Source organism: Petaurus breviceps, unplaced genomic scaffold, assembly GCF_028583685.1.
Source record: "Petaurus breviceps papuanus isolate PSGF00001 unplaced genomic scaffold, PetGlider_PUasm1.0 187, whole genome shotgun sequence".
NCBI lineage: Eukaryota > Metazoa > Chordata > Mammalia > Diprotodontia > Petauridae > Petaurus > Petaurus breviceps.
Genome location: NW_027185799.1, coordinates 1,849,480 through 1,871,964, shown reverse-complemented (window position 1 = coordinate 1,871,964; position 22,485 = coordinate 1,849,480). Strand labels below are relative to the sequence as shown.

At 40.6% G+C, this 22,485-nt stretch overlaps 1 protein-coding gene across 1 annotated transcript; it reads left to right on the top strand.

Annotated features, from left to right (window-relative positions):
* Positions 1–2,649: 2,649 nt before the first annotated feature.
* Positions 2,650–22,221, top strand: BAAT (bile acid-CoA:amino acid N-acyltransferase). Its single transcript, XM_069090560.1, has 4 exons — positions 2,650–2,907; positions 7,667–8,188; positions 14,504–14,706; positions 21,152–22,221. Exons 2-4 carry the CDS (start codon positions 7,726–7,728, stop codon positions 21,743–21,745), a joined length of 1,260 nt encoding a protein of 419 aa, XP_068946661.1. The 5' UTR covers positions 2,650–2,907; positions 7,667–7,725; the 3' UTR covers positions 21,746–22,221.
* The last annotated feature ends 264 nt before the right edge of the window (positions 22,222–22,485 follow it).

The window sequence follows — 22,485 nt, the reverse complement described above, 5'->3', positions numbered from 1 at the left end:
ATGAGTATTGTTGAAGGAACTGAGCATGTTTGGCTTGGAGAAAAGAAAATTCATGGTGGAGACACCTAATATATGTGGTAAAGTACCTGAAAGGCTTCATGTACAGAAGGAGTTAGATTTGATGTCCGCTAAACCTCTTCCAGCTCTAAATCTATGGTCCTATGATTTGTTTCATCCCAAAGGGCAGAATTAGGAGAAACGGGTATAAGTTCTCAAGAGACCAATCTAGGCTTAATGTCAAGGAAAACTTTTTAACAATTAGAGTTGTTTAAAAGTTGAATGGCCTGTTACAAGAAATGGTGGGCTCCTCTTCTTTGGAAGTCTTCAATCAGAAATTGGATGTCCAGTTGTCTGGTATATAGTGGAGATTCCTTTGGAGTATGGATTGGACAGGATGGCTGCTGTGGTCCCTCCAAACTCTTAAATTCTGTGATTCTGCCATTCTAGTGTGTCCCATGCATTATATGGGGTGGGAGATAGTTTGTACTGACCCTCTTGCATTCAGAGCAAGGCCAATCCACCTTATAGCCTTTATAATATCTCAAAGCCCAGCTGGAGAAGTATCTGTAATAGTAATTGAATTTAAAGATCCCTCTGTATTGGCTTGGTTTTTGGTTTGATTGTGCTAAAACCCAGAGCTTGTGAATCCCACTTGTGGAATGGTCTTGTTGACATGAAAAGAGAGAGCTGAACTGGGAGGAGCTGGTGACGTAAATTTAGAGAGACACAAGAAAAGAGAGAGGCAGAAGAACTTTTTAAAGAAGCAGCATCTTGGAGGCAGAGAGAGACTGAGAGTATTGCTGAGGGCCAGTTTGAATTGCCCAGGACTTTTGAGAGCTGCCACCCAGAGTTGCCAAGGACTGAGGAGACATGGCTGTTTTGCTGGTATTTTGTCTGTCTGTTTTGATGTTGTTTTGCCAGATCTGTCCACTGGTGAAGGACAGTCCTGTTGTTGCAGAGGTCTTGGAACCTTGCTGTTGGTTCAGAAGCCCCGAAGAAGGATTTTCTTGTTGTATGTTTACAGAAATCCTGGAAAGGGGTTTTGCTAATGTTTTCAGGGGTCCTGTTCTGCAGACAGAATGATTAATGAAGACACTGGCAATGTATCTTGTGGCCTTGCTAAGCTTTGTCTCAGGAACAAAAATTGCTGAGACCTTGCCTCGGGTCAAGATGAAGAAAAGACCTCTCTTTGGGTATTAAATGCTGTGCTTAAGCTTGTTGTAACTCTGGGGTAGATTCAATTGTAATCCAAGGGTGGGGAACTTTTGACTTTTTTGTGCTCTGTGATTAAACAAATGAATGTACTTTACTTATGATTGGAAACTAATCTCCATTTGAGGAGAGGGGCTTTGTGATGGACTAAATGAATGTGCAGCCTAGGGGTGGAGTAGTATTTAGAAAAGGGACTTTGTGATTGATTAAATGAATGTAAAGTCCAGGGGTGGGGTAGTACTTGGAGATTATTGAATTATACTTGGTAAATGCTGCATTTTGAATAATGTCGATTCCCTCTGTTCTTAATTTGTCACTGAATAAAATGGAGAGCACCTATGCTGGTATTTTGAACCTTGGGGAGTTGCCTTTGCTTGGCATTACAGTATCCCAAGCAGGGCATGGTTGAGTTGTGGCCCTTTGAGACTATCTGAACATTTTTGTCAAGTAAAAATTTTCTGACTTGAAAAAAGGTAAACTTACAAATGGTAAACTTCTTAAAAAAATTTCTTTATAAGACTGGATTAGTTAATTTAACCAAATTGGCAAATCGCATACATAGTCTGGCCTGAGAGGAATAAAGGAAAATAAAGTGTGATTAGAGCTATTCCTCCCCTATAGGAGGGGGGTGAGGGTGTCATTGGGTGACTTGAAGGGAGGCAGAATAGACATCTCTAACCTCTTTTCCTCCTCCCTGTCTCCAAAGGAGACTTTAATTCCTGCCTGAAAGATAAAAAGAGGTTCGAGCCAACAGAAACTTGGCCACTCTGTTCTCCATCCAAGGACAGGATACCAAGATAGACATATATGTATATTTTCCCTTAAATATTATTAATCTAGGGAATGTTATTTTCAGGATAGAGCTAACTTCTGGGTTTTTTTTTTATTAGTGGGGGAAAGGAGGACAGTAAACTCTCTATGCCCAAGACATGACTCCCTTCTCACAAAAATGCCAGTTCCATGATTAACATACATACTCAGCCAGAAAACCCATTTATCAAAATTGGTTATAAGATAGAAATCAGAAAAAGTAAACATAGGAGAATCTATACCAGACAATAGAGAGTGAAGGCGTTCCCCCATTGGGGGAAAGGTAACTCAGTTCAACCAAGAGAGAGTTTCTGTAGTTTCTAGTGAAACACTGGAAATAGAAACTGTCTGGTTTTACCCTGTTTTCCTGGAGTCTTTTTTCCTCAGGACTTGAAATTGAGGTCAGTCCCTTCTATCTTCCTTCTTGAAGCTGGAAGCCAGAAGCACCTAAGGGACAATAACACCAGAAAATTTAAGAGAGGGAAGTTCTCTTCCTCAGGCCAACTCTGCCACACCCTTCACAAAGGGCAAGGACAATCATCTCCACCTATGAGAAGGGAGTCCTGTACCAATCCTCTTTGGAACTGGGGTTACAAAAGGAGCAGAATTTAAAACTTTGAAGGGAAAGGAGGAGAACAGTCCAAGTCACAGCTAGATTAGGAATGGTTGACAGTCAACTAGAAGAGGTTCCAGTAAAGGAAGGCAACTTGAGAGAAGGCTCTCTCTTTTTAGTACTGGAGAGCACACCTTTGAATGTCTGAAGTCAGGACTGAGAACCAATTTTTTTTCCTTATTTTCCCATCAGCTACAGGAGAGGAGACAGTGGGAAAATCCAGCTACTGGATTTTTCAGGAATCAACTGGAGTTTCGAGAGCTTCAGACCAGGTACTTTTAAACTGACTTGAAAATCTGTCCTGGAGCAGCTAGGAATTGAAAACAATTTTTCAGTTCAATGTCCATGTTTACCTAGAACTTAGGCATTTACATAACACTTTCCACTTTGTTTTGAAAGGAACTTATTCATCCTATTCTGCTGGCATGCCCTAATTTAAGTGCATTTTCTATACAAAAATGCATGGTCACATATATCTGAATTATGGAAGTTCAGAGGGAGGAAATATGTCTTATAATCTATGGAGAGAATGTGAAGGTACTATTTCAGCTCAGGCAGGTGATGATATTCTCATTGAGAATGACACATTTTTTTTTCTTATAACTTAGTGAGAAAGGTAGCCATTACTGAAGGGAAGAGTAAAAGAGGGTTTCACACTTCCAGGCTAATTTTTTTTTCTTTAAAGATTGTTTTATAAAAAGCCTTATTCTGGAGGTGGATAATTGTAAGGGCCCTTTAAGATCTTGACCGAGCTGCGCACTCAGAGTTTTCTTTTGCTGATAGCACAACTCTGGTGGCTTAAGGCACCTGGGTGTAAGAGGCCACATCCTGTATGTTCTTTTTCTTGGCTCTGATGTGACTATAGATAAGGAACTGGGAGACTGGGGCCTGGGATATTGAGTGAGCACCATGAACAGGATAGTTCTCCCCGACTATGATGAGCCTGTTGCTGAGGCACAGGAGGAAGCAGGTCTGGTGGAGGATAAAAAGGGCAGAGGAGGAGAGGCCAGGGGAGAGAGAGAAGGAGGTGAATAAATGTAGCTGTGCACTCTACTTTGGTGTCTGACTGTTCTGTCCAACCCGGAAACATCCGGAGGGTGGTAGAGGCGACCAGGTAAGTATTGATGCCAGCCCTCATGGGTAGGACCGAAGACATAATAATCTGCACAGCTTCTGGATTGAAATATTTATTTACTTATTGTTTTTAATTTATGGAATAAAACAAGCATTTCCATAACACAGTACCATAAAAAAGATGATTGTGCATGAAACTGCAAATCTATTGGGCACAACTTGCTATTCCTTTTAAATATGTAACAAAATTGTCATGTAAATTTTTTTTTCTTCTTTTTTTCCCTTCTCTCCCTCTCTTCCCCCATGGTTACCATTAGACACAAATTGGTGTACATCTATGTAAAATTGTTCTATACATATTTCTATGTAGAGATAACTTGAGTGGTTTCTTAAGCCAGCTCTAAACTGACACACTAGCCTGAGAAAGTGTGATGTGTAATCGTGGTCCAGGTGAGATCATCAATGCAATCCGTTTATTGATACCATGAGCAAGATTTTTATAAGAGTAATGAAACAAAGAAGGTAATTATAGGTCTCTTAGTTTTCTAATACTGCTTTATTCAATTTCAAGATGCCAGACGGTAATGTCAAGTTAGGCCTTGACGATAATCATGGCCTTGATGATTTCCAAGCCATATGAATAGCATCTAAGAATGTATAAAAATCATGAAAGGCAGCTAACATCTTCTGGCCAGAATCCCAGAACAGGGCACAGCCCTGGATCTCAGGATATCAGACAGGCTTCAATGGGAAAACCTGTGCTGGCCATATGGAATGGCAATAACACTGAGAAAATCCAGAGCTAATGATGAAGGACCAGCCTGATTCCTGGATCAGTTCTTTCTCTGTCTGCAGATAGTTGACTTGAAATTAACATGATGTGAAAAAAAATCTCGCTCTGCTCTGGTTGGCATCTATAGGCCCACCAATTAGTCTGTGAACTCTTTGCGGTCGAGTAGATTTATTTCTTGCAGCTTCCTAGAATAGTGCCTTGTAGGTAGCAGATACTAAATAAAAAGTTGTTGAGTTCACTTGAGTTGCATTACACAGGTCTAGCTGAAGGCCAAATGAAGTGTGCTAGGATTTATCTAGGCCAATCTCCCTCATTTTACAGATGAGGAAACTTTAAATAAGATAGGGTATATAACTGACCCGTGGTCACACAGGCAGAGTCAGGATTCAAACCTAGGTCTTCTGTTCTCTAAATTCATCACTCTTTCAACTATTCTTTACTAGACAGACAGCCCAAGTGCTGCATGGATATCCATGAAATCGTCAAAACTCTAAAGACCTTGAATGCATTGGGTAGATCCTCTGCAGAGTGTTTGTGGAAGAATAAATTAGTGTGCTGATAAATGTTTAACAACAGGCTCTTCCAAAAAAGAAAAATTCCTCATAATACACTTATTATTAATTAACATTATTAACATTCGCTTCATCACTTTCTTAAGTCTAGAAATCAACAAAACATTCTATCAAGCACTGCTCGTAGCTTGATATCCAAAGTGTAAATGTTCACACTGAAAATTTAACAGTTGACGCTACTTCCAGTGTACCTTTTGATCATATGGAAAAGAATCACAGAGAAGTCACAGAAGGTTGCAACATGTCTCTGTTTCTATCTGTCTTTCTTTGTGTCTCTCTTTCTCATTGTCTCCTTTCACCCTAGATGTGGGAAAGACTAAGGGAAGGAGTTGTGCATTTCAAACTTTGTCAAGATCATTTCATTAAGAAATCAGAGAAAAGGAGAAAAATCTGGGGTTTACAGACTAGTCTATTTCATTGCAGCAAGAGTGTCATTAGCTGGTCCAGCCTCATTCCATTTTTATTACTTTGTCATGTATCTCTATACTTTGAACTTTGTTTCCACTACAGATTTCCTTTGTGACTACCACAGATGTTCAGGATCTGTCTAGCTAATTAGTTAATGGCACCCAACCTGGGTTGTAGCCTCAGGGGCTCAGCTGTGGCCAAAACCACAAACAGACTACAGGCTGCTACCTCAACCACAAAGAAAGCGTAGTTATTCCAAACAGCATGGAAAAAATTATGAAAGTCTCTCTCCAGGGAGGAATCCAAGAAACAGATAAAGGGTGCAGGAGAGAGCTGAACCTCCCACTGTGTCTCGCCCTGTTTCCAACCTTTTATGTGGCTTCCTCCTGCAGTCTGGAAAGCATAGTGAGATGGTACCACTTTTTGCATAGTTTGAGGACTCGGTTTCCACTGTGGCAGCCCTTGGAGTCCCTCAATCTTCCACATATGAAATGAATTGCAAACCTCCCTAGAAATTCTGTCTGTCTGTCTATCTGTCTATCTAATGCACATTATAACAGAAATGGTAAGGAGACTTGAATTCCTGCCCTGGATCTGCTACCATTTTAATAGAGCCTACCTATGGTTTCACTGGGCCCCCCTCCACCAGTGTAGATGGCAATCACTCCATACCTCCTCCTCCTCCTAATCTGGCACAAAGTTTTATCTGTGTCTTTAGAGCTTAACTTTGAAAATGATTATTGACAGTGATGGTTTTCTCCAGTTCTCTCTCAGATTGTGAATCCCTACAGGTAGGGACCACAGGGGTTGACATTTCATGTACTACCTTAGGTACCTGGAAATAATTTAATATGGATGTGGGTGATTGTAATGTAATGCCAAGGAAAGGCAACTTCCCAAGGTTCAAAATACCAGCATAGGTGCTCTCCATTTTATTCAGTGACAAACCAAGAACAGAGAAGGTCAAAACATGACATCATTCAAAATACAGCATTGACTAAGGGTGATTAAATAATCTCCAAGTACTACCCCACCCCAGGACCTTCCAATCATTCAATCAATTACAAAGTCCTGGTTCTAAATACTACTTTACCCCTAAGCTGTACCTTCATTTAGTCCACCACAAAGCCCCTCTTCTCAAATGGAGATTAGTTTCCAATCTAAGTAAAGTACATTCATTTGTCAATCATAGAACACAGAAAGGTCAAAAGTTCCCCACCCCTGGATCACAATTGAATCTACCCCAGAGTTACATCAAGTTTAAACACAGCACTTAATACCCAAATGGAGGTCTTTTCTTCATCTTGACAGGAGGCAAGTTCTCAGCAATCTTAGTTCCTGGGGAGACAAGGCTTAGCAAGGCCACAAGATACATTGCCAGTCCCTTCATTAATTCATCCTCTGTCTGTAGAACAGTCCTAGAACCCCTGAAAACATTAGCAAAACCCTCTCCCAGGATTTCTGTAAACACACAACAAGAGAATCCTTCTTCAGGGCTTCTGAACCAACAGAAAGGTTCCCAGACCCCTGCAACAACAGCACTGTCCTTCACCAGTGGACAGTATTCACTCTCTGTCTGCAGGACAGTCTCAGGGCTTCTTAACCAAAAGCCAAGTTCCAGGACTTCTTCAACAAAAGGACTGTCTTTCACCAGTGGACAAATCTGGCAAAACAACATCAAAACAGACAGACAAAGTACCAGCAAAACAGCCATGTCTCCTCAGTCCTTGGCAGCTCCGGGGGCAGGTCTCAAAAGTCCAGGGCAATTCAAAGTGGCCCTCAGCAATTCTATCAGTCTCTCTCTCTGCCTCCACGAGATGCTGCTTCCAAAAAGTTCTTCTGCCTCTCTCTTGAGTCTCTCCAAATCTACGTCACCAGCTCCTCCCAGTTCAGGACTCTCTTTTCACATCAACAAGTCCATCCATTTTCTCCCTGTTTTTCCCCTACCCACCCCCCCAAAATGGCAGTCCCACAGAATATCCCTTCCTCCAATCTGCTCTCTCCCATATACCTTTCAACTTTTCCAGTGGAAAATTTATAACTCAAAATCTGGTGGAAATGAATGATGTAAATCAGAAGTTAATAAAGCATTTGGAAAAAAAGGAAAAAGACTCATAGCCAGGTCTTGTGTCCCGATCTAATGTCTTTCTTGCTGAATCACTTTATTTATTTTTCTTTTTTTAGACCTTCAGTTTTGATTAAAAACTGTCCAGTAGGAACTTCTCTAGTTTGTGATTCCAACAATGATCCAGATAATAGTCCACCCGAAAACAGCACTTGTTGATGAGCCGCTGTCCATCCGAGTAACTGGCCTGCTCCCTTACCAGCTGGTAGCGCTGCAGGCAAAACTGACAGATGAAAAAGGAGAGCTCTTTTTTTCTCAAGTTTTCTATAGGGCTGATAAAGGTGGAGAGATAGACCTGGAGCGTGCAGCAGCACTTGGAGGGGACTATGTGGGCATTCATCCCATGGGCCTCTTCTGGTCCTTGAAACCTAAGAAGATTTTATCTAGGCTACTGAAACGGGATGTGATAAACAGTCCCTTTCTAGTTCAACTGTCTGTACATGATTCAGACATAGTTTTCAGTGAATCACCTGAATCTCTTAAGGCCAGTGAGACTGTGGAACGATGGTACTCAGCACCTGAAGTACAACGAATCCCGATAAGGAAAGGTCAAATTCGAGGAATTCTCTTTCTTCCACCAGGTGAGTATTGAATGAGCCGTTCTTGTTCATTCATTCTCAATCTAATTTCTTCTCTTTTTGGTGGGCTTATCTCTCTCTTCAAGCATATAGGTGAGTAATGATATTCTCAGTGTCATCAGGATTCAGCATGAGACGTTCTTTGGATCATACCCTGTTTTTAGCCAAGTCCCAAATATTTGGCTGATATGAACCATTCTGGAGCTAGAGCAGTCACTTTCCTGTTAATGATCCCTTGGGTTACTTTGTCACACTGAGAAACAAAGTTTCCAGGCTCCAGTGGAAGCTTATTACTGACGGTGGGGTTCAGGGAGTCCAGGAACCCCAATAACCAGAGTCCCTGGAAAGCAACCTGGAATGAAATCATGGACTCAAGTGTTCTCTAAGTCAAGGTGACAAAGATTTATTGTTAGGCTATACAGCGGGCAAGAGTTCTTAGGGAACCTTCAACCTTAAAGGGGATACAGTTAAAATTTATGTAGGGTAAACTATAGTGTAACATGTGCCAAATGTGCTAAGTAGGTGAGTCATGGTGGGATTAGGGAGTGGTTAAGGAGTGGTCAGTTCTTAAAGGAACATGCACTTTTAATATCTACTGCCCAGGCATATTGACCAGAATTCACTGGGAAATAGCCCAAGGCAGGGCTACATAGAGGTGTGGTTTTAGACATCACTAAGTCAGTTAGAGGTCAGGGCTGACCAAGCTTCCTTCCACCCATCAATGTCATGTTTGACAAGATGGATGTTGGGAGTATACATATATCCCAAGCCTAAGGCACATATAGGGAGGGATTTGGGATGTATATAATGAGCTAAGGAGTTACTTGTAGATAATCTAGTGAAGTTTTCGAAGATGGAGCTTATTATTGTAACAAGGGGAGATAAGCTTTTGTCTGGGGCCTAGTCATAAATGATTGCTAGGCATAGTGTTGTGGGTGGGGTGAGATGGGTAGAGATTGTGCTCTGAGGGTAGAGAGAAAGATGCTTTTGAAATTAGGGTCCGAGCACACAGGCCCAGCCACCTCATCAATGACCAAGGTAGCCTAGAAATATGGAAAAAGCTCATTCTCTAGTCTAGTTCCCACTCCCATGTCTGAAATGGCAGTTCAGACTGAGGACATATAACTGACCTGAAACTAACCTGCTGCTTCCCCTTTTCTTCTTTGCTCTTTCACTCAATGATAACCATCAGCTTCCATAGGTTCAATATATTCTCTCCAAGGGGAGGCCAGGTAGCACAGCGAGTGGGAGCACCGGCTCCAGTGTTGAGAAGCCCTGGAGATCGAATCCCAGGCTCGGACACTTGGCACCCACCCAGAAACACCTGGCCGTGTAACCTTGAGCAAGTTACTTAACCCCAATTGCTTAGGGGTGGCCAGGTGGCTCAGCGAGTAAGAGCACCGGTTCCAGTGTTGGGACGACCTGGCTCAAATCCGGGCTTAGATACTCAGCACCACACCCAGAAATAATAACTGGCCGTGTAACCTTGAGCAAGTTACTTAACCCCAATTGCTTTTAAAAAAAATTATATATATATATGTTCTCTCCAAGCAGATGGTCCCTAGGATCCAGCCTTTGTTTTCCTCCCTGACTTTCAGTCTCACAGCACTAACTGCCTATTGGGCATTCCAAACTGGACACAGCACTCAATGAGGACAAACTCAATAACCCTAAAACAAAATTCATTGTCTTCCCTGCCCTCTGTCCCCAGCCCCCAACCCTTACCTCTTTTCAGAATTCTTTATTATGGTGAAGTTCCAGGTACTTTCAGTTTTGCTGTTGTTCAGTTGTTTTCAGTTGTGTCTGGCTCTTTGTGACTCCATTTTGGATTTTCTTGGCAAAGATACTGGGATTGTTTTGCCATTTTCTTCTCCAGCTCATTTTACAGATGTGGACTCTAAGACAAATAGGGTTAAGTGATTTTCATGGGGTCACATTGTTAGGAAGTATCTGAGGCAGGATTTGAACTCAGGAAAATGAGTCTGTCCACTGCCCATTACTACTCATTGCCAAACAATAAATGTTTATTGACTGACTGACTGTCAGACTGAGTCAACCAGGTTTATAACCTTGTAGTCATTCTAAATTTCTCACTCTTAGTCAATCCACATGATCAGTTGCCAAATCTGGCTATTTCTCTATGGTATCTCTCATATGCACTCTGTTCTTTCTACTCATATAACTTTATTCCTAGTTCAGACCCCCATCGTTTTTCTCATATTCTATTGTTACAGTCTGAGGACAGCAGATAAAATGCTGGTCTTAGTGCCAGGAAGACCTGAGTTTGAACCATTCCTCAGAAGGTCATGCATTGGCTGTGTGACCCAGGGAAAGTCAGTTGACCTCTCTGTGCCTCAGTTTCTTCATCTATAAAATGAGGAAGTTACATACAATGTTTTCTATGGTTCCTTACAGCTCTAAATTTATGATCCATGATCCTTCTATCTGATCTCTCTGTCTCAAATCTTTTTCCCGCACCAATCCATATTCCACCTAAGAACAAAGAATTACCTGAAGTATAGGTTTGACTATATAATAATATTTGTAAAGAGAAGTGAGTCCCTGTTAACTCTAGGATCAACTACAGACTCCTCTATCTGGCTCTAAAATCTCTTCACAACTTGACCATTCCCTCCCTTTCCAGTCTTTGGACACACTGCTCCCCTTCCCAAACTCTCTACTATAACTATCTGGACCTGCTTGTTGGGCCTCTCACAGGATGTTCCACCTTCCACTTCCATCCCTTTGCATTAGTTGTCCCTTATGCTTAGAACACACTCCTTCCTTGTCTTTGCCTCTTGGAACCCCTAAATTCTTTCCAGAATCAGCTAAAGAATCATCTTCTACCTGAAGCCTTTCATATACCCATAGCCACTAATGCTCTCCTATCTACAACTACCTTGTATTAATTGTGTTAATATTATGTATATACTCATATATGTACAGGTTGCCTCCCACATTAGAATATAAGCTCCTTGAGGGTGAAGTCTCTTTCATTTTTGTCTTTATATCCATAGTGCTAGTAGTGTCTGACACAGAATAGGAAATTAATAAGTACTTGTTAATTGATTGTATCCATTGATATTGCTTCCAGTTTTACAAGAAGAGTTATGACTAGGGTAAAGGCAGTGGGGCTTTGACCCAGGTTGGAAAATTTAGAGGGTACCAATAGCAGCATCTTAGAAGACATCTCTCCTTGCTGTGGAATTCCTTCTTTTCAATAGCTTAGAAACCTAATAGTGTCCTACCCCCTTATTGGCTCACCTGTAACTCCCATCTTCTACCTCCCAATGTCTACCCTTCCCCAAGTGAACATCCCTTCTATACCTGTGCCCCCACACATCTGCCCAATAGCTGTCAGTCCAGTTTCATAGAAACCTCATGATATTTCAGGGCAAGATGTCTTTACTTTCAGAAGACATACTCTAGTTAAGTGTGTCCCCCTCCCCACTTGATGCAGTCCTACAAATTGTTGGTTATGGCTTTGTTTTCCACTCCTACCCACCATCTACTGAGATTTGTGATGGGATGTGGTAACCTCGTGACCTATAGGTAGCTTGTTCATTGTGTAGGATATTGACCTTTTTTATCTTAGAGGTTTCCCATCACTATGTTAAAAGAGAAGGTAACCCAGGAACTATATGAACACAATTACAAAACTCTTTTCACACAAATAAAGTCAGACCTAAATAATTGGAAAGACATCAGTTGCTCTTGGGTAGGCTGAGCTAATGTAATAAAAATGACAATTTTACCTAAATTAACTTGCCTGTTTAGTGCCATACCAATCAAACTACCAAAAATTATTTTATAGAGCTAGAAAAAATAATAACAAAATTCATCTGGAAAAATGAAAGGTCCAGAATATCAAGGGAATTAATGAAAAGAAATGCTAGGGAAGGTGGCATAGCCATACAAGATTTTAAACTGTATTATACCATCAAAAACTACTTGGTACTGACTAAAACATAGAGTGGTGGATCAGTAGACTAGGTAGGTACACAAGACACAGCAGTCAATGACTATGGTAATCTACTGTTTGATAAACCCAAAGACTTCAGCTTCTGAGATAAGGATTCATTATCTGATAAAAACTGCAGGGAAAACTGGAAAACAGTACGGCAGAAACTGAGCATAGACCAGTATACCAAAATAAAGTCAAAATGGGTTCATATTTTAGATATAAAGGCTAATACTGTAAGTAATCTGGGAGAGCAAGGAATAGTTTACCTGTCAAATTTATGGAGAAGGAAAGAATTTATGACCAAACAAGAGATAGAGAGCATTGCAAAATGGATAATTTTGATTACATTAAATTGAAAAGTTTTTGTACAAAGCCAATGTAACCAAGATTAGGAGGGAAGCAGAAAATTGGGAAAGAATTTTTACAACCAGTGTCTCTGATAAAGGCCTCATTTCTAAAATATACAGAGAACAGAGTCAAATTTATAAGAATACAAGTCATTCCCCCCAATTGATAGTCAAAAGATATCAACAGGCAGTTTTCAGATGAAGAAATTAAAGATATCTATAATCATATGAAAAAATACTCTAAATTGTTATTGATTAGAGAAATGCAAATCAAAAGAACTCTTAGGTACCATATCTTACAGGTCAGATTGGCTAAGATGACAAAACAGGAAAATGATAAATGCTGGAGAAGATGTGGGAAAACTGGAATACTAATGCACTGTTGGAGTTGTGAACTGATCCAACCATTCTAGAGAACAATTTGGAACTATGCCCAAAGGGCTATAAAAAGTGCATACCCTTAGGCCTGGCAATACCACTTCTAGGACTGTATCCCAAAGATATCATACAAGTGGGAGGAGGACCCATATGTACAAAAATATTTATAGCAGTTCTTTTTGTGGTGGCAAAGAATTGGAAATCAAGGGAATGCCCATCAATTAGGGAATGGCTAAAAAAATTGTTGTATGTGAATGTAATGGAATACTATTGTGCTAGAAGAAATGAGGAGCAGACAGACTTCATGATAACCTGGAGAGACTTCAACTGATGCTGAGTGAGGGGAGCAAACCAGGAGAACATTGTACACAATTACAGACACTGTATCTATGATGACTAACTTTAATAGACTTGGCTCTTCTCAGCAATGCAAGGTTCTAAGACAACTCCAAAGGACTCATGCTGGAAAAGACTATCCACAAGCAGAGAAAGAATTACAGAGTCTGAATGGAGATTGAAGCAAACTACAAGTTTTCTCTCTCTTTTGTTTTGTTTTGTTTCTTCTTTCTTGTTCATTCCATTGGTTGTAACTCTTTACAACCTAATGTTTAATGTGAAGGTACATGTAAAACCTGTATCAGATTGCCTGCCACCATGGGGGGAGGGGGGAAGAGAGGAAGGGGGGAGGAAATTTGGAACTCAAAAGCTTGTGGAACTGAATGTTCTAAACTAAAAGTATATAAATTTTTTAAAAAGAGAGATGATGGAGTTCATTAGGTGAGCATTTCACAGTCTGTACTCATTGCAGTGGACACTCTCATTCAGGAAAAACTGAGCCTTGACAGAACAGGGAGAGGCAGACCTTCTTGTTCTCCCTTTTATATCTTGTCATTCTGCCCAGTCCCATCATTCCACTTATCTTCTTTACCTGCTTTTTTTGCCAATCTTGCTTTGACTTCAGATCCCCACCAAAGAAACAAAATCGACACAATTGGGACACAGTCAGGACTTCTGCCTTATAGATATCAATTTAAGGTTACATAGTAGCTAGAGTCCTGGCTTGGAGTCAGAATAAATCTGAGTTCAAATCCTGGTTCTGACACTTAGGAACTCAATGATTCTGGGCAGGTGTCAACATTTATTTGCATCAGATAGCTGAGACTTAGAGGGCTTATGAGTTACTTTGGCAGTGAGTTCTTCTGCTTGTGAAATTACAGATATATGTATTCAGAATGGGTCCATCAGCTTCAGCAGCTCTCATCTAGAATCCGGAGTACTTAGTCACCAAGTATTTATTAAGTACAAGGGTGGGGAATACAAAGGAAGGAAAAAATAGTCCCTTCCCTCAGGCAGTTCATATTCTAATGGGAGAGACTACATGTAAAAAGAAGACTGTGCAAATAAGATATAGAGAGAATAAATTGGGGATAAACTCAGAGGATAGGCAGTAAAATTAAGGAATCAGCTATATATAGCATATATGAAGAGACTGAGAAATTCTCTTTGTGATGCTATGTATTCATGCCCAAATTCTAAATATATTGTTTCTTTCCTCCTTCTTTCTTGACTCTCTCTTTTCATAGTCTCTTTTCTTTTCTCACCATAAAATCCTTTTAAAATTTTCTTCAGGAGAAGGCCCTTTCCCTGGAGTAATTGATTTATTTGGTCACATCGGTGGACTGGTTGAGTATCGGGCCAGTCTCTTGGCCAGTCGTGGCTTTGCTGCATTGGCCTTAGCTCACTTTGCCTACGAAGACCTGCCCAAAACCCCAGGTGTAGTGGATATCAAATACTTTGAAGAAGCTGCTGATTTCCTCCTAAGTCATCCCAAGGTATTTAGAGCTCACAATTTGGTTTAACCTTTGTGTCTAATTTCTTATGCAATCCCTGATTCCAAATGACTAACTAATCCTCTCTTGTGTGTCCTTTTCATGAGCATGGTTTGCTTCTCCAGGCTTGTGATTTCTACTCTAAAGGAAGACAGGTCCTCAATCAGTTATTCTCTTCTTTCTCTTCCTGCTCTAATCAGCTCACCTAGATTTCTTTTTCCAAACCACTTATGGGATACATTCATCTACTGTCTATTTCAGTGTATGCTTTGATGCTCTTTATGAGAAATGAGACTCAATATTACCAGAGCCTCGCTACAAGGAGTATAGCTTAAACTTAGGAGTGAGGAAGGCCTGAAGACCACCTCAGACACTTATTAGGCATGTAAACAGAACAAGTTTTTGAACTCTAACAGGAGGAGAATAGTAACCAGCCTCACTGGTTTGCTATCATCAGGATTAAACGAGAGATGGTCCATAAGGGACTTGACGAAACTTAAAGAACTGTTTACATGAGAGCTCATGCCTTTTTAAGCTAACTCACTCGAGAAGTTAACAAATTAAGAAAATGACATGATATTATATACAAATGTGGATATAATTCTCCCAGTGTGGCAGAGTCAAAATGGTACTAGATGAAGAACCAGGGAAACAGGTGTCTAACCCTGTTCCCACGGCTAACTAGCTAAATGACCAGGGTCAAGTTATTTAACTTCAGTGGGCCTCAGCTGGGTCATAGGTAAAATGAGAGTGGGACTGAAGGGAAGATTTGGACTAGATGGTATTTAAGGATCCTACCAGTTATATTAAAAAAAGGGATTTTTTTTAACATGCAAGATGATTTTGTTTTAGAATTTTGTTATGGTGAATGCATTGCCTGATAATTATAGTTGGCTACTGATCCAGTTAATCTTCATAACCCAGTGAAGTAAGTGCTATTAGTCTCATTTTTCAGATGTGAAAAGAGAGGCTCTGAGAGGTTAAATGACATGCACAGGTAACATACAAAGGTCCCACAGGTAGTTGAGTGTCAAAGAAGGATTTAGCCTCCTTTGCTCCTGACTCAAAATCTTAGCCATCTTTAAACTATGCCCCACTGATATGTGAAAATACTTAGCACAGTGGCTGCAACATAAATGCTTAATATGTACTTGTTGATTGGTTGATTGACATTAAATTTGTTTGTTTTGGACACGTGTGTGTGGGGGGCAGATCTAGACATCATGATCGAAAGTTGTTAGGAGGCAGATTTTGGAACAGTTATATGATCTGTAGAGCTAGCCAAAATGAAATAGGCTGCCTTAAAAGGGAATCAAGGTACTGGAAGATTTTAAATGGAAGATGGATCACTTCTTATGAGAAATATTATAGCTAAGATTATTGTTTAGATGTGAGTTGGACTCTATGACCTCAGAAACCATGTACAACCATGAGAGTTCATTATTCTATGACATATAGAGAAATACTTATATTGCAAACTAGAAGGTCATAAGAACAAAAGAAGGTACAAACAGAGTGCCCCGAGAAATTCAAGGAGAGTGAATTTTTAGGTGACAGCTGAGGGAAGGAAGTCTGCATGAAAGAAGTGGCCTTGTAGAAAGTCAAGGATTTCAGCTGTTGGAGATTGGGAATTGAGGACAGGGAAGAAGCCCATTTTAGGGAAAGGATGTAAGGAAAGACATGGAGATGGGAGCAGACAGCTGAGAACAAGAATTGGTGAATAGTACTGTGTGGCTGGAACACAGAATGAAAAGGAATACAGTGAGAAATAACACTGGAAAGATAGAGTGTAGCAAGACTGTGGAGGGTCTTGAATGTCAAACTAAGAAGTTTTTACTTTATTTGGCAGGTAATAGGAAGTCACTGAAGGTTGTATCACTGCCAAATGTAAGATCTGAGCTGAGTCTTAAAGGAAGCCAGGGGAGGCAGTAGGTAGAGGGGAGGAGGGAGAACATTCCAGGCCTGGAGGACATCCAGAGAAAAGGAACAGAGGAGGAGATGGATGCCATGTGCAAAAAATGGCAAGAGGGCAGGTTGGTATTACTGGATTGCAAAGTGTGAGGAGTGGAGAAAATAGTAAGAAGACTGGAAAGGGAGGAAGGAACTAGGTTCTGAAGGGCTTTAAATGCCAGACAGATCATTTTATATTTGATCTTTGAGGTTATAGAAAGCCACTTGAGTTTATTGCATAGAGGAGTGATATGGTCAAATCTGCATATTAGCAAAAAGGTGGAGCATAGACTGGAGCTGGGAGAGACTTGAGGCAGAGAGACCCACTAGAAAGCTATTGCAGTAGCCCAGGTGGGAGGTGATGATGCCTGCATTTGGGTTTTGGCTGTGTCAGTGGAGAAAAGGAGGAGTGTATGAGATGAGAAATGTTATTATGGTAGAAATGATAAGACTTGACAGCAGATTGGATAAGTGGAGTGAGTACACTAGAGGACTTGAGGATGGTATTGACATTTCAAGTCTGGAGGATGGTGGTATCATTGACAATAATAGGGAAGTCTGGAAGAAGTAAAGTTTTAGGGAAAGAGAATGAGCTCTTATTTGGGCATTGTGAGTTGGAGAAATGAGACTGGAGCTCAGTAATGGAGTTAAGGCTAAATATATAGATCTGGGCATCATCTGAATAGAATTAGTAATGAAATCCATGGGAGCTGATGAAATTACCAACCGAGGTAGTATAGTGGGAGGCCATGACACCCATGGTGATTGGAAGAGACATGAATGAAGAAGCAACAAAGGAGAATGAGAAGTTGCTGTCAGACAGGTAGAAGGAGAAGCAAGAGAGAGCAGTGTCCTGAAAACCTAGAGGTGAAATATTCCAGGAGAAGAGGATGATCAGTAATGATCAGAGAGGTCAGGAAGGATGAGGATTGGCAACTGAGAGATCATTAATGACTTTGGAGGGAGCAGTTTTAATCAAATGAGAAGATCAGAAACCAGATTACAGAGAATTTAGAATCCAATGAAAGAAAAAGAAATGGAGGCATTGATTTTAGATAATAGCCTTTTCTGATTTTCCCCTCCTCCCTAACTCCCTGCTACTGTCTTCTATTTGAGATTACCTTCTAGCTACTCTGTATATGTCTTATATTACATAGTTGTTGGCGTGTTGTTATCCTCATTAGAATATGAACTCCTGGAGAGCAGGGACCATGTTTTTGTCTTTCTTTGTATCATCCCCTGTACTTAGAACAGTAAGTGCTAATAAGTGTTTGTTAACCGACTGATGGGTGGGTGCTTCTACTATCTTGCCTAATGTATCTGCTATTTCAAACCCACTTTTAAGCCTTTTTTCATACTGCTCCTGATTTCACTATGTTCTAGCCAAACATTCAGTTTGACTCTTCTGTCTTTATGACAATTACTTTATGCCCATATCCGTGAAATGGACTTCCGCTGTAGCCCAGATCCTCTTAAAATTCTTTCCTTATTATACATTACAAATTTAGCTGGGCCCTCACTGCTGCTAAGCAATCCTATATCATTCTCCTCATTTAAAATCTTTTTCTTTCTCTTCAAGTTCCCAAGACTGCTCCTGGCCCCTATAATCACATTTAATGATATTAACCTCCTATTTCTTTAAGAAGGTTAAAGCCATCTGAGGTGAGTTTCCTCAGCTTCTCTGCATATTTCAGAACTTCTCAGTATCTATCTCTTTTTTTATAAAGCAATCAGGGTTAAGTAATTTGCTCAAGGTTACACAGCCAGTTATTTCTGGGTGTGGTGCTGAGTATCTGAGCCCAGATTTGATCCCCAGGTCATCCCGACACTGGAGCCGGTGCTCTTACTCGCTGAGACACCTGGCCGCCTCTCAGTATCTCTTAATCTTTCCTCCATTCTTCCTATCTCTGAGGCCTTCAATTCCTGCTTAAACCTAATTCTTCCACCTGTGCCTTTAATCTCCCCTTCCCCCTAACTCCAATCTCTCTCTCTCTCTCTCTCTCTCTCTCTCTCTCTCTTACACACACACACACACATACACACACACACACATACACATACACACACATCTCTTTCTCCCCTTCTGTCTCTCAATTTCTTTCCCTCTCCCTTCACATGCACTCCAATCTCTCTCTCTCTCTCCCTCTCTGTCTCTCATTTTCTCTCTCTCCCCCTTTCTGTCTCTGTGTTTTTCTCCCCCTATCACCTCCCCTACCTACACTGTCTCCACCATACACACACCTTTCTCTCCCTTGCTCCCTCATTGAACTTTCTCATCTTTTTCCACTAGGTTCCTTTTCTAATTGCCTGCAAATATATCCATTATCCTCCCAATGTGGAAAAATATTCTTTTACCCAATCAAATTGCTATCCCATCTCTCTTCTTTCTTTTTGCCAACACATTCCTTACAGTCAGTGCCTCCATCTTCTCCCCACCTGCTTAATCTTGACTCCCCTTTATAGAAATTGCTCTCTGAAAGGTTACTGAGGATCTTACTAGTCTCAGTGCTCAACCTTCTTGATATTTGGGCAACATTTGACCCTGCTGACCACTCCCTTCTCCAGAGCTTATCTCCTCCCTTAGCTTCACAGATTGCATACCCTCCTGGTCCTTTTCTTGCCACCTGGATTATTCCTTCACTGGCTTCTCATCCTCTTCTAAACACCTGAATGTTCATATTCCCTAAAGGTCTGTTCATGACCAGTTTTCTCTATACTCTCTCCTTTGGTGAACTCCCTCCATCCCATGACTTTAACAATCCACCAGTATGCAGATAACTCCAGAACTTCTGTCTTCTCTTCAGATTTCTCTTCTCTTTTCTCCTAATCTTCAAGCCAGCTGTTCTCCCCTCCTATGTGACGACTCCTCCTGGATCTCCAGCCTGTGTTCCAAACCCAACTTTCTAGCCTCCACCAAAATGTGTGCTTCCTCTGACTTCACTTTTTCTGTGCTCATCACTACTGTTAGCCCAGTCTTCTCTGTTTGAAAAGTTAGTGTTACTTTGAACTCTGCCTCAATTCCCACATCCAATCCGTTGTCATGTCTTACTGATTCTATACAGCAGTGTTCTGGAGCTGGTTTGTGCCAGCTCATAAGAGAGGATTGATCAGTGTGAGCATTTATGGCTCAGAAATTGGCAAATACTACAGAGCAGGACTTGATTTATTACTCTGTTGATTGTCTAGCCTTAAGAAAGTCATGGAGAAAATGTCAATAATACAGATTAAACTTTAAAGTGTATTATCCAGACACCCAAAGACTGTTTGGACTGTTCAAAGAGCTGGTTGTTAAATATATGCCAGCATACCCCTGATATTATGTCTGAAATAATCTCTTAGATTTATCAGCCTCTGTTGCTATCACCCTAGTATAAACTTTCATTATTGCTGTAGTTGTACTATAGCAATATCTTCCTAAATTATCTTCTGGTATTCATTTTCCTCAGCTTCAATTCATCCTTTGTGCTACTGAAAGATTAATTTTCATTATGTATAGATCTCATCATGTTACTCCCCTGCTCACACTCCTGTAATGACTTTCTATTGTCCAAAAAATAAAGCACAGACTCCTTATCTTGGCACTGAGTCCACAATCTGGCATCCCCTACTCTTCCAACTTATATCATGTTATCTCTACATATTCTTCATTCCAGTCCAACTGTACTATTATTATTATTATTTTTGCTTTTTAGAGGGCAATTGGGGTTAAGTAACTTGCCCAAGGTTACATGGCTAGTATTTTTTTGTGGGTGTTAAATGTCTGAAGCCGGAACCGAATTGGGGTCCTCCTGACTCTCTGGGGCCGATGCTCTATTCATTTTACCACCTAGCCGACCCCAACTGTACTATTCTTAATTCTCCATATATACCTTTTATTGCTTTTGCTTAGTGCTCTGCCCTAGTTCAATTTCTCCATCTTTCAGAACCCTAATCATCCTTTAAATTTCTGACTAAAATGCAGACTCTTCATGAAGCCTTTCTCTGCCCAGACAGTAACGATGCTCTCTGTACTCAGAACTGGTATAATATTTGATTTACAATTGTCTTATCACAGGAGTCAGACCTAAAATGTTGGATGTCTTATTAGAGATCATCTAGTCCAACCCTCTCATTTTATAGATGAGAAAAATCTCAAAGATTTTCAGTGACTTACTTGAGGTCACACTTGTAAAAGGCAGAGAACCTGAAGAGGTTCTCTCATTGTCTCTCTTTATTCCAAATGTAGTCTTCTTTCCACTAGAGGTGTGTACTCTTTCCTGTTAGGTTATAAACTCCAGGGGGTTATCTAAACTCTCTATTACCCCCAAGCTCTTTATACAGTCTATACTGGGTATTTAATAAATGTGTGTTTACTTGAATGCACTTTAATTCAGATTAGTTTATGAAATATTCATCATGAAGTACTACGCCAGTGAAAGTTTTTATTATTCCAGTCCATAATGCTGGAATGCTAAATGAAGCCAATGGAATCATTCTTGCTGTTTTTATGTATTTTCAGGTGCTTGGTCCTAGAATCGGAGTAGTTTCAGTGAGCCAAGGGGCCCAGATCGGATTGGCAATGGCAGTATTCCTGAAGCAGGTGGCAGCCACAGTCTGCATCAGTGGCTTCTTTTTTTCAGTTGGATGTATCAAGTATAGAAATGAGAGCATTCACTCAATAAATATATTTCCTGAAAGGGCAAGAATAAATAATTTGGGGCTAGTAGAGATACATTCTACATTAGGAAACCCTCAAGAAGAGGCAAATAAGCATGCTCTCCTGCCAGTAGAAAGGGCCCAGGGTCATATCCTATTCATTGTTGGAGAGAAAGACTGCAACATAAATAGCAAAGCTTATGCTGAGCAAGCAATGGAGCAGCTGAGGAGACATGGAAAAAACAATGGCACTCTACTCTCCTATCCAGGAGCTGGGCACCTTATAGAGCCTCCCTATTCCCCCTTGTGCTTGGCCTCACAGAATCCCCTTATGCTGAGGCCTGTTTTGTGGGGTGGTGAGACCATACTTCATGCTGAAGCCCAAGAACATTCTTGGAAAGAGATTCTGAAGTTCCTTAGACTTCACCTCAGCCCAGGCAGCATCAGCAAGCTGTGAGCTGATGGATGGCTCCAGAGGTCTGGCAGCCTGGTGAAGCTCATGGATCAAAATAATGTCCTGCAGTGCATACGATGAAATACATAGGGTTACAAAGGAAATGGATTCTATAGAAATAAAGGTGTTTTTTCTCCCCATCTGAATTCATGGTCCCCCTTATTTGACAAATGAGGGAATGGAGACCAAGAGAGGGAAAATGACTCCTTAAAAGAGTCTGTTGTCAGATTGAACTCGACATCCAGTTTTAACTAAATAAATATTCACTACTGGAGCTCCTTGTGAGTCTAGGTATTGAGGCCAACTTATAAACCTCATACTTAAGCCCAGTCATGCTGGATTAGTAGAATGTGAATTCCAAGAGAACGGGTTATTTTTCATTTTTGTCTTTGTATCTATAGTATTTATCACAATGCCTTAAGGACACATATTAGTAGCTGATTGATAAATCCTGAGTTAGATTGAATTTAATCAAGAAGTAGTGTGGTACTGTGGAGAGTCAAGTAGCTTAGAATCACTTGGGCCTGAGTTCAAATCCTAATTCTGCCATTTACTAGCTGTGTGACTTTAAGGCCTCATTTTTCTCAAAGTAAAATGAGATGATTGTACTAAAAATCCAAGGTCCTCTCCAACTCTCCTTCTACAATACTGGAATCTCTAGGTCTCCTTTCTGCTCAAGGCCTTTGATCCTATTAAATATAGCTTCCTTTTACACTACTGTATTTTGATCTCATCAGAAAACC